At 43.4% G+C, this 12,079-nt stretch overlaps 1 protein-coding gene across 1 annotated transcript in view; it reads left to right on the plus strand.

The window, feature by feature from the left end:
* Positions 1-10,156, plus strand: part of INSR (insulin receptor) — a 92,965-nt gene extending 82,809 nt beyond the window's left edge. The window contains exons 11-21 of the mRNA XM_081314028.1: positions 2,984-3,261; positions 3,382-3,524; positions 3,935-4,094; positions 4,369-4,468; positions 5,240-5,307; positions 7,031-7,260; positions 7,598-7,708; positions 7,820-7,979; positions 8,216-8,345; positions 8,610-8,744; positions 9,327-10,156. Of these exons, the coding sequence (XP_081170154.1) occupies positions 2,984-3,261; positions 3,382-3,524; positions 3,935-4,094; positions 4,369-4,468; positions 5,240-5,307; positions 7,031-7,260; positions 7,598-7,708; positions 7,820-7,979; positions 8,216-8,345; positions 8,610-8,744; positions 9,327-9,681 (1,870 nt within the window). The 3' untranslated portion in view covers positions 9,682-10,156. The remainder of the gene's footprint in view (positions 1-2,983; positions 3,262-3,381; positions 3,525-3,934; positions 4,095-4,368; positions 4,469-5,239; positions 5,308-7,030; positions 7,261-7,597; positions 7,709-7,819; positions 7,980-8,215; positions 8,346-8,609; positions 8,745-9,326) is intronic.
* The last annotated feature ends 1,923 nt before the right edge of the window (positions 10,157-12,079 follow it).

Here is a 12,079-nt window from a genome sequence, read left to right on the forward strand (position 1 = left end):
TAGACATATTGTAAAATGCAAAAAGGAGCATGAATCTGAAAAATAATGTATCAAAGATCAAGGTGTTTGACGGGAAATATGCATTGAATAATTGCACATTATGCATAAAAGGCCCCAAACCGGAGCACACAGATCACTTTGTACACCTTGATACTACTTGCTAAACATGAGGAATTGGGGGGGGGGAAACTATGAAGATGTGCAAATACTGTTGTTGTTGTTAGCTGTGAAGCCGTGTCTGACCCAACGCGACCCTATGGACAATGTTCCTCCAGGCCTTCCTGTCCTCTACCATCTTCTGGAGTCCATTTAAGCTCACGCCTACTGCTGCAGTGACTCCATCCAGCCACCTCATTCTCTGTCGTCCCTTTCTTCTTTCCCAGCATTAGGCTCTTCTCCAGTGAGTCCTTCCTTCTCATTAGGTGGCCAAAGTATTTGAGTATTTGAAGAAGGAGAGTGCAAAACTTGGGTTGACACTTAACATTAAGAAAACCAATATCATGGCATCCGGCCCTCTCAATTCCTGGCAAATTGATGGGGAAGAAATGGAGGTAGTGACAGATTTTATTTTCCTGGGCTCCAAGATCACTGCAGATGGGGACTGTAGCCAAGAAATTAAAAGATGCTTGCTCCTCGGGAGGAAAGCCATGGCAAATCTAGACAGCACACTAAAAAGCAGAGACATCACCCTGTCAACAAAAGTGCGTATAGTCAAGGCTATGGTCTTCCCAGTTGCAATGTATGGCAGTGAAAGTTGGACCATAAAAAAGGCTGAGCACCAAAGAATTGAGGCCTTTGAACTATGGTGCTGGAGAAGACTCCTGCGAGTCCCTTGGACTGCAAGGCGATCAAACTAGTCAGTCCTAGAGGAGATCAACCCTGATTGCTCTTTAGAAGGCCAGATCCTAAAGCTAAAACTCAAATACTTTGGCAAATACTGGTATAATGCATAATGTGTGGTCTATTGTGAAACATGAATGTTGAAAGAAGCAAAAATGGTCCTGTCTAAAAATGGCTTTCTGCTTATTTGTTATATGGAAGTGAAAGCTGTGTCAGAAAAACACCAAAACAGCTTCAGTATAAGTGTAATCCTTGACTTAAAACAGTTTATTTAGCAACCATTCAAAGTCACAGCAGCACTGAAAAAGCAACTTATAACTGTTTTCCCCACTTATGACTATTGCAGCATCCCCATAGTCACATGGTCAAGATTCATATGCCTAGCAACTGACTCATATTTAGGATGGCTGCAGTGTCCCGGGGTCACGTGGCAAAGTGAACGGGGAAGCCAAGTTCACTTAATAACTCTGTTACTATCTTAACAATTGCACAACTGTTGCAAGAAAAGTCATAAAATGGGGCAAAACTCACTTTACTGTCTTGTTTAGCAACATAAATTTTTTGCTGAGTTGTGATTGTAAATCAAAGACTACCTGTAATAGGAATCTTTTAAGGCAGACATGTCAAACTCACGACATCACGTGACGTTGCGCAACGTATCGGAGCCTTTTCGCCATTGCTGGCAATGGGGTGGGTGCGGCTTCCGGATGATGCATCTGGCCTGCGGGCCAGTAGTTTGACACCCCTGTTTTAAGGAGAATCTGTGCTGAAACAAGACGAGAGAGGTCAAGAAGGCACAGGTGCTGAATGAATGTGGACTGAGAACAAAAGTTGAGTATTAGTGAAGAGCGTTCAGCTGATTTGGTCATGAATGACCATTAAATCGCAAAACAAATATTTATAGGAAGTGTGAAAAGGTGCAAAGGAAAATAAAACCTGAGAAAGGATATAGTTAGGCATAGTTGGTAAGGTCCTCTGAAATACAAAATTGAGAAGTGTAAAGAACACAAGGCAGTGTAGGTATGACTATGGTAGAAACAAGGAAAATTTGCAAGATAGAACAGTATGGAAAGATACAATGAATAATGTTAACAGAAAGTAGATTTAGCTAGGGTATATGTTTTCCTATCTCATGTCTTTAGGTTATATGACTACTATTACTGACTCTTTCTGCCCTTTGCATAACATTGTTTACCCCAAAAGGGAATAGCACAGAAGATACACATATGTGTAACACTAGCAATAGCACTTAGACTTATATACCGCTTCATAGTGCTTTTACAGCCTCTCTAAGAGCTTTACAGAACCAGCATATTGTCCAACATATTATCCAACAATCTGGATCCTCATTTTACCAAACTCAAAAGGATGGAAGGCTGAGTCAACCTTGAGCCCTTCAGGATCGAACTCCTGGCAGTGAGCAATGAGTTCGCCTGCAATACTGCATTCTAACCACTGCGTCACCACGGCTCTAGATAATTGAATGTAGAGAATTGAATGCAACTTTGTGCAAAGAATAATAGCTGGAGAAGTTGCCCAAAGTCATCTTTCCATCTATCTGTCTCCATCACTCCTCCAAGAATACACAGAACCAATGTGAAACTTATTTCTGTGAAGACAAAACTCAACAGCCCTGGTAAAAAAGAGGCTTTCCAATCTTGTGATTCCAAGGTGCAAGTGTAGTATTTTAGTAGAACGTGCATTTAGGCACTGGGCCTGCTTATATCACTTAACTCTCTTCTACCACGCATTGTCTAGATTAGTGGCCCCCAACCGTTTGGGCATAGGGACCAGTTCCACGGAGAAAGGTTTTTCTGTGGACCGGAGGGGGCGTGGTTTCGCATACTGCCTGCATCCCATGGATGAAGTTTTGCTTGTTTGCACAGACCACTTTCTGACATGCCACGGCACGGTGAAGGTCCACAGACCGGGGGTTGGGGACCCGTGGTCTAGATCATGATCTGCTGTCTCTTCCTGTTAATAGTGGCTCTCTCAAGAAACAGGGAGATGCCTTTCTCAGCTAAGTTACCCTTTTAGCTGGAGATATTAAGATTTAACCCTGGGATATTCTGAACAAAGATTCTGCCGTGTATCATTGAACTACTTTTTCCCATTACCTTTTCAAATGTGATACATTCTATAGGCCAGCGGAAGGATCAAGGAGGCGGCGAGATCTTGGGAGAGTTGCTAATAGCACCATGCTGGCTCCAACCACGCTGGGCTTGCTAAACATGTCTACGACAACACCAAAGACCCCAGAGGAACCAAAGCCTTTTCAGATGGCAGTTTTCAAGGAGTCAGTAGTCATATCCAACTTGCAACACTTCACAGGGTACCGGATTGAGATCCAAGCCTGTAATCGGGAAGCTCTAACCGTATGCAGCGTTGCAGCCTACATCAGTGCCAGGACCATGCCAGAAGGTGAGAGAGCATTTCCCAACTGGGTCCTATCTAATCAGCATGTTTACAAGACAAAGCATGAAGCAGACTTGCTAATTTGCAATGATTGGCTTTTTGTCCCCTCTGTTCTTTATCTATTAGTGAAAGCAGATGATGTTGTTGGGCCTGTGACTCATGTGGTAAAAGACAAAAATACAGTCCACTTAAAGTGGCAGGAGCCGAAGGAGCCAAATGGGCTGATCATCCTCTATGAAGTAAATTATGGACGCCTTGGAGACTCGGAGGTGAACTTTCAGCCCTTTACACTTCTTTCCTTGGGTGCTGTCTGCTTTTTCCCCGTGCTTTCGTGTAACATTTTTTTAGGAATAAGGGGGATTGAATTCTAATAGTCTTTTCCTAGTAAAACAACTATCTCTTTCTCTGTGTATAAGAGAGAAAGATCATGCACGCTCATCTCTTAGTTCTAACTGTACCTGACTCCAGACCTGAGAAATTAGAAACCTGTTGTGAAATGAGTTGTACTGCACATCAATACTTATTCGTCCTGGATTACACAACTGCCCACAGGTTTTTTGTTTGTTTGTTTGTTTGTTTGGGTGCACAGAACACATTTCACACGTTTAGCTCTTCCTTAGTTCATGTGGCACCTCTTTTGGGCAACAGAACACCCAATTATCTCTCATCCACCCTTTAGGAACAACGCCATTGTGTATCTCGTCGAGAGTTTACCAGTGAGCAGGGCTGCAGGCTGCAAAGGCTGCAACCTGGCAACTATAGTGTGCGCATCCGAGCTACTTCATTGGCTGGAAATGGGTCATGGACAGAGCCCATCTACTTTTACATTTCTGATTATTGTAAGATGAATATTTCTTGGCACTCTGAGTTTCTAATTGCTTGCTGGGTGGGGGAGGTGTCGGGAGCATGAGGAAATGGCTGGGGTCTCATCCCTGCCTCCACCGTGTTGTGCGTTCTCATATCCTATCCTGTGAGAGGAACGATTAGCTCTGACATCAGGCTAATCTTCAGAAATAGTTCTTCTGGATGTTACGGAACACGGACTCGGAGGAAAATCCAAGATCCTGTCTTACATTGTACTGTATACTTTCTTTCTTTCTTTCTTCACTCTAGTGAATCCTCCCACCAATCTTGTAGCCATCATCGTCCCAACCATTTTTATTGTCTTTTTATTCATGTTTGTGGGAGGAGGTTATGTCTTTATCAAAAAAAGGTAAGTGTGTCTCAGCTTTCTTTTCAAAATATTGCCCTTTAACAATGATACAATCAATTGACTACCCATAACAGACATAGTTAAATTTAATTTGTACTTCGTTGCTGCTGACAGAAAAGTATGCATGTGTGAATAGCTTCTTCTCATCAGTAATAATTTTGTGGGTATGTTTCTTGTTTTTTAGACATACGGTCATACGTTCTTCTTTACTATGTACCTCCCTTCCAGTGTTGGATTTATGATTCCAAACTATTAAATTCCATTTGGATTTTTAAACTTATTAGTCTAGGAATTTGCAATTTGCAACAGTGGTGAATATCTGTTGCTCAGGTGTAAGATGAGGGTGAAGGTTCGTCCTGCGAGCTTGTGGGTTGGTTTCCGAATGTTTTGTTACTGGGCTAGGTAACATCTTCAGCCGAGTTTAAGGGATGTCAGTGTCCGTGTTCTTCTGTTTATAAGGGCTTCAGGTGTGTGTGTGTGTGTGTGTGTGTGTGTGTGTGTGTGTGTGTGTGAAGCCCTTATAAACAGAAGAAAACCTACACTGACATTCCCTAAACCCTGCTGAATATGTTACCTAGCCCGGTAACAAAACATTTGGAAACATTCCTATGACTGGAATGGTAGCCTTCTGTTTTAAATATAATTATTGTGGGGTGTGTGTGTTTTTTCTTTCTTTCTAATCTCCTATATCACTTTGAACAGCGGCTTTGCCAGTAGCAAAAGTTTCATGACAAGCGGTGCTTGTTGGTCTTACTTCCCTCTTCTTTTCAGGCAAACCGAAGGACCAACAGGACCACTTTATGCATCTTCTAATCCAGAGTATCTCAGTGCCAGTGATGGTGAGAAGCACCTTGGTTTCCATCGTTGACTTTTTTGATTCCCTCCCCCCCCCAGAGATTGTGACCAAATGTTTCAACATTTTTAAAAAGTTCTCGTTCCCCCTAAGTGGGAGCCTAAGATGATTTGTGACAGCATTTGTCATTCTTCACTATTTACTTTAAAGAATAGGAAATGAGGTGTCACGTGGAGTCCCACAGATTTGGTCCTAAGGCTGGTAGTTTCCGGCATTTCATTAATGGTTTGGATGAAGAGCTGGAAATTTCTCATCGAAATTTGCAAATGGAATAAAACTGTTGGGATATGTTTTTTTCAGTAAAAGGCAGGAACAAAATTCAAAATCCTAGATAGGTTGAAGAATTGAGCTGAAAATAACAAGGAAAATTAAGAGGGACAGATGCAAAATTCTTTATTGTACCTAGAAAGCAGAAATCCAGTGCTCAAGTGTAAGATGGGGGATAGTTGGCTTGGCAAAAAAGCTCATATGAAGGGAAGGACTTGATTGGTTGGAAAGGACTCGATAGGCTACAGGTCCTTTCCGATTCTGACTCTGCCTTGTGAAAAAATGATTTAAAAGGTCAGAGAAGGAAGCCAGGAACGAGAGTAGAATGAGCAACATTGTAAGTATTCATAGTGAAAGGAGAAAGGGATGGATTTCCTGAGATACATTCATGTTTTAAGGCCTTATAAACTCCCCACAGAAGGAAATTTGGCTAGGAAGCACATATAGTCTTCTGAGGCTGGTGTGTAAAGGGAACACAATATTCCTTTTACTTTTTCTTTGTACTAATAAAGTGACCAGAAACCAGGAGAGTGCGAGTTCTAATCCCACCTGTCTGGAAGTTTTAGTTGTAATGAAGACACTTTTACAGGATGATAACAGTTCTGTTTCCCATTGTTCAGCCTTCTGCAGGATACAGCAATGTGAGAAAAATAATTGTAAATTAACATGGGAAACTCCTGCCTTAAGGGAAAACTCATTTTAGTTTGGAAGAGGTTTGGGCCTAGCTTCAATTGTGGGATTGTTGTTGTTGTTGTTAGTTGCGGTCGTGTCCGACCCATCGCAACCCCATGGACAACGTTCCTCCAGGCCTTCCTGTCCTCTACCATCTTCTGGAGTCCGTTTAAGCTCACACCTACTGCTTCAGTGACTCCATCCAGCCACCTCATTCTCTGTCATCCCCTTCTTCTCTTGCCCTCAATCTTTCCCAGCATGAGGCTCTTCTCCAGTGAGTCCTTCCTTCTCATTAGGTGGCCAAAGTATTTGAGTTTCAACTTCAGGATCTGGCCTTCTAAACAGCAGTCAGGGTTGATCTCCTCTAGGACTGACCGGTTTGATTGCCTTGCAGTCCAAGGGACTCTCAGGAGTCTTCTCCAGCACCATAGTTGAAAGGCTTCAATTCTCTGGTGCTCAGCCTTTCTTATGGTCCAACTTTCACAGCCATACATTGCAACTGGGAAGACCATGGCCTTGACTATACCATTTTTGTTGGCAGGGTGATGTCTCTGCTTTTTAGTGTGCTGTCTAGATTTGCCATGGCTTTCCTCCCCAGAAGCAAGTGTCTTTTAATTTCTTGGCTGCAGTCCCCGTCTGCAGTGATCTTGGAGCCCAGGAAAATAAAATCTGTCACTACCCAATTGTGGGATAGGATCTACCTTCTTATCTGCGTTTGAGATCAACCAGATTGTGTATTGATTCTTTTCTCCACTTCTCCCGCTCCCCAGTTTACATCCCTGATGAATGGGAGGTCCCACGGGAGAAAATTGCCCTGCAGCAAGAGTTGGGACAAGGCTCCTTTGGCATGGTCTACGAGGGAATCGCCAAAGACATTGTGAAAGGCGAGGCGCAGACACGAGTAGCAGTCAAGACAGTAAATGAAACTGCCAGCCTGCGTGAGCGTATTGAGTTCCTCAACGAGGCTTCTGTGATGAAAGGTTTCAGCTGCCACCATGTGGTAAGAGGGGAAGTCTGCTGCTGCTTGCTGGCACATATTTATGGTGTGTGGGTGTGTGTGCATGTGCGCGGTGGGGGGTGTTAGGGAGGCCTGCCCTATTCAGCTTGCATTGAGAAGACGTCTTTGTGTTTTTATCATAACTTCTCAATTTGGGGGGGCATTTTTTTCAGTATGAACTACGAGGACATAGATGGTGAAAGGCGGTTTTGGTTAGAACAAGAAATTTCTTTGAAACTGCTTTTGTTATAGAATAAAGCATATACTTTGTGTTGAGGCAGCAACTCACTAAGTATATCTTAAAATTGGCCTTTATATATATATGTACTTCTTTCATTAGGTTCGTCTCCTAGGAGTAGTATCAAAAGGGCAACCAACACTAGTGGTTATGGAGCTAATGGCTCATGGAGACCTGAAAAGCTATTTGAGGTCTTTACGGCCAGATGCAGAGGTAAGAATTTGGTGTGACTGTGTTTGTGTATAGAAATGAGGGGATGGGAAAGATGAAAAGTTGACTGGGTTGTATCTGAATGGATAATAATAGTTTCCGCTTGGCTTTCAGAATAACCCTGGCCGCCCCCCTCCAACTCTCCAAGAGATGATTCAAATGGCTGCTGAGATTGCTGATGGCATGGCTTATCTGAATGCCAAGAAATTTGTCCATAGAGATTTGGCAGCACGAAACTGTATGGTGGCTGAAGATTTCACAGTCAAAATCGGAGGTATGGTCACCTTCTAGAATACTTAGGTTCTTATGGAAACAACAGAACATTTTTGTGTGACTCTTAATTGGACTCGGTAGGACCACGGAATCAGTGAATAACACTTCCAGGGCAACTTGCAGCTAATGGCTCTGATAACATTCTTGGTGGGAATTCAGCCTCTTTCCCGTGTTATTGCTTGAAGCTGTAGCTGTTTTCCAAATTAATATTTCATTGCCACATTCTTTTTTCGTCAGACTTTGGCATGACCAGAGATATCTACGAGACAGACTATTACCGCAAAGGAGGGAAGGGACTGCTGCCTGTGCGCTGGATGGCTCCAGAATCATTGAAGGATGGTGTCTTCACAGCCTGTTCAGATGTGTGGTAAGTAGATACCTGTTGTTTCAAGTCAGCCAGCCAGTCCTAGTCCTGTTGTTATCGTCTCTCTTTGAACTAGATGCTCGACTTTAACTAGAGTAGAAAAAAAGAAGAGGTGCATTGATACCAGCCTCCAATCAAGATGGGACAAAAGGACTACATTCTTCTTGTTTGGTTCCGCTGCTTTACTTGCCCTCTTTTCAGCTGTTCTGTGGGTGGCATGAAGAACCTCTTCAATATCTCACATTCCTTCCTTCCTGTTTCCTGCAGGTCTTTTGGCGTCGTCCTTTGGGAGATCAGCAGTTTAGCAGAGCAGCCTTACCAAGGACTCTCCAACGAGCAGGTCCTCAAGTTTGTCATGGATGGGGGCTGCCTGGAATGGCCAGAAAACTGTGCCGAGAGACTGTAAGTATCCGGAGTCAAAGTCTGTTTTTGCAAAAGTATACAGGCTAAGAAACTACGCATCAGATTTGTATTTCATTAGAATAGGTGGAACACAGTCCACCACTTGTATTCCACTTGTCTTAAGGAAATACAAGTCAAATGCAGACAGCTTTGGGTGGGTGGGGAGGCTGCGTAACGGTATGTAGGAAGGATCTTGGGAGGTAAGACTCAACAAAAAAGACTAAAAAGTAACCTTAGCCCACAGCAGAGATGTAAACAGGGAAAGCGGCTCAGAAGAAACCCTCCCTAATTTCTCCAGCTGTAAAGGGGATGGAAGAAGCAATATACTTTTAGGTTCTTTTTCCATTCCAATGTGGGAAAGAGCTTACATCAGGTTTCTTAGTGATCTAAATAGACCAAGTGAGAAAGGTTATGTGCAGATTCCTCCTCTGCAGCACGACTATTCAACAGAGAGAGAGAGAAAGAGACCTCAGCTCCGGTGAGGAAGTCTTTTATGTTTTAATTGGGGCTGAGGAAGCAAGATCCTGCAATGGTTTGCTACCAGGCTGGACAAAACCTAACCTAGTTTGCTTGCAATTCCAGCCACAACCTCATGCAGATGTGTTGGCAGTACAATCCCAAGATGCGCCCCTCCTTCATCGAGATCATTGAAATGCTGAAGGATGATCTTCACCTGACTTTCCGAGAAGTCTCGTTTTTCTATAGCGAGGAGAATAAGCCACCGGAGACAGAAGAGTATGAGCTGGACTTCGAAAACATGGAGAGCATCCCTCTTGACCCAGCCTCTTACTCCCAGCGGGATGAGATCCTCGGGCGGGACAATGGGCCTTCTCTAGGGTTCAAAGGGAACTATGAGGAGCACATCCCTTACACTCACATGAATGGTGGCAAGAAGAATGGCCGCATCCTCTCCCTGCCTCACGCAAGCCCATCCTAATAGTTCCCTTGGCTTCTTTTCCTCATGACACAAAATCTCAGGACTTGGCAGTATTGCTGGTACAGCGTTTGAGACACACCGACTTACTTTCTGTTCAGATTTTTAATCATCCAAACAGAACGGCCATTTGGGGTAGGGGAGGGTGTCTTGTGTGTTTCTGTTCTTCTTCTCCTTTTTTTTGGTGCAACAGTTCACTTGCTGTCAACGGACTTTTATCTGTGAAACAAATGGACAATTCTGTGGCTGCTGATCTCCTCGTGCAAACTCTGATTTCGAGGTAGGAAGTAATTTCACACAACCACCTTGGAAAAGAGAACTTCTGTCTACACCCTTGTACTGAGCAGAGGGACTGTGGGTTCTTTCTACTACTGCAGGGAAGGGAGCCTTGGACTGGATCGTTCCCAAGCCGAACCTGAAACTCTTCTCTTCTGCCAGCCTCTCTGGAGAAATCTCGTTTGTGATTTTAGCATTTTTTTTTTAAAGACTGAAGGATCTTCAGGATGTGTGGAATGTGGTCTGTCTTTTTTCCTTTGATTTGACCAACAGCTGCTGCTTTTATTCTTAATGGATTAACTAGTATGTGTGCCCTGAATGTGTATGTGTGCGTGTATGGAGGCACAGGTGAAAATGGATAAGTCCTTTTGTACATAATAGTTTTATCTAACCACAGAGGTGAGAAGGTACCCCCTGTCCTTCCTGCCTGGCCCAAATTCCTCTTGACACAAATGAATTTTGAATACATTATTTTTATACTGAAGAACTCTTTGGGGGATTGGATCTCCTCTGCCATTCAGAAGCAAAACGAGGTAGCCAAAGTGGTAGCCAATATTCTGTTTAGGATTTTGTGAGACATTACAAGACTAAACAAGGCAAAACAAAGCCAAATTCTCTCCCCTCCGTCTTACCGACCTGCCTCATGACTCTGGAGCTCTGTCTGGTTAGCATTAAGTGTATATGTTTGTTGTGACATATTTAAATCATAGATAGTGAACCACCATATAAATTATTGACACCTTCCTTGATTTTGTTTGTTTGTTTGTTTAGCTTTTGCCCTGTCGAGGGGAAAAGAGGAGGGGCTTGCTTGTTTGGTCTTTAAGGGGCCTTAAGTGTGTAAGCTGATTCAGGCAAGTTAAGCGCTAGGAGATAGAGTGCACAAACCTGTACTTTAACGTTCAAATAATAGAGTGGCATGTGCATATTAATTTTTCAAAATATTTCACAACTCACCATTATGCAAATTCTGAAACAGTTGGTCACCAATGGTGAAATCAAGCCTTAGCAGCTCTGACGGAGGTCTCTTAGCTCTGAAAGTTACATGAAGCCTGCCTACATTTTACTGGTCTCTGTTACTCTTCCCCTTCCCAATTTGCGGGGGTCGTTTCTGGATGTGCCCGGACCAGAGAAGAGCTACTTAAATCTGTCAACTAGAAAACGTCCTAGCTAAGGGGGAAAAAAAGAATCAAAACAGCTCCTTCTGCTTACATATGGAGCAAAGTGATTGTGTAGAGTTCTGGAACCTCCACGCACAGTCTTTGAGTCAATGGTTGCGTTTTTTCCCTTGGCTTCCTCCTACCATTTCTGCTTCGTAAGCACGGTGCCAGAGAGTAAATATCCAGTGGTATACTGACCACCCCCAATTCACCTGCACACCCTTGCATAAAATGAACAGAAGCAATGCAGGCACCTTCCCCAGATTTGCAGTCAAGCTTCTGCGGAAGAGCTGTGCGGAAGAGGGTAGGATTTTCCGAGCTTTATCCGTTCCAGCATCTTGTTCTATCAGTGTCAACCAGTTCCCGAGTTGGGAACCTCCAAGGAAAGGCAGCCTTGCTGGTCCCAAAACAATTGATGCTCTACAATTACCTTCTGGAGGATACGGGGCTTGGAGGGTCGATACCGTAGTCCGGTAAGAAGTTATCTTGCCCACTTTTAAAATCTTGTAGAGCCAAAGACTGCTAGAAGATGAATTTTAAAAAGGAAAGCAGAGAAGGATGGCGTATCTTTAAATTTTCCCTGTTAGGAAGGCTGTAATCTTTCTACATGTGTGCCAATGCTATCGTTGTTTGTTTCTCCATCAGTGTAGATTATGTATCTCTGTCCCCATCAGCACAAATTATGTGTTTGTAAGTACTTCTCTCTCGGTTTTGAAGTTCAGAAGCTTCTGAATTTAGTTTTCAGACAATGTCTCTCCAACCTCCAGTGCACTTTAACCTTTCCGTTGCCTGCCCACGCCTTGCCCCAGTCTGACCCATAAATGTGTGGGTTCTGTCTTAGTCATTCATATCTCTGAAGTTCCAACTTCACATTTCAAGTGCTCTTCAGTGCAAGATGAATCTGTTCATCTGCTGAAAAAGGACCTCACCAGGAGCTTTCTTTACCTTAGTTTTCCTGCCTTTTACAT

This window comes from Vipera berus (genome assembly GCF_964194415.1).
Source record: "Vipera berus genome assembly, chromosome: 1".
Lineage (NCBI taxonomy): Eukaryota > Metazoa > Chordata > Lepidosauria > Squamata > Viperidae > Vipera > Vipera berus.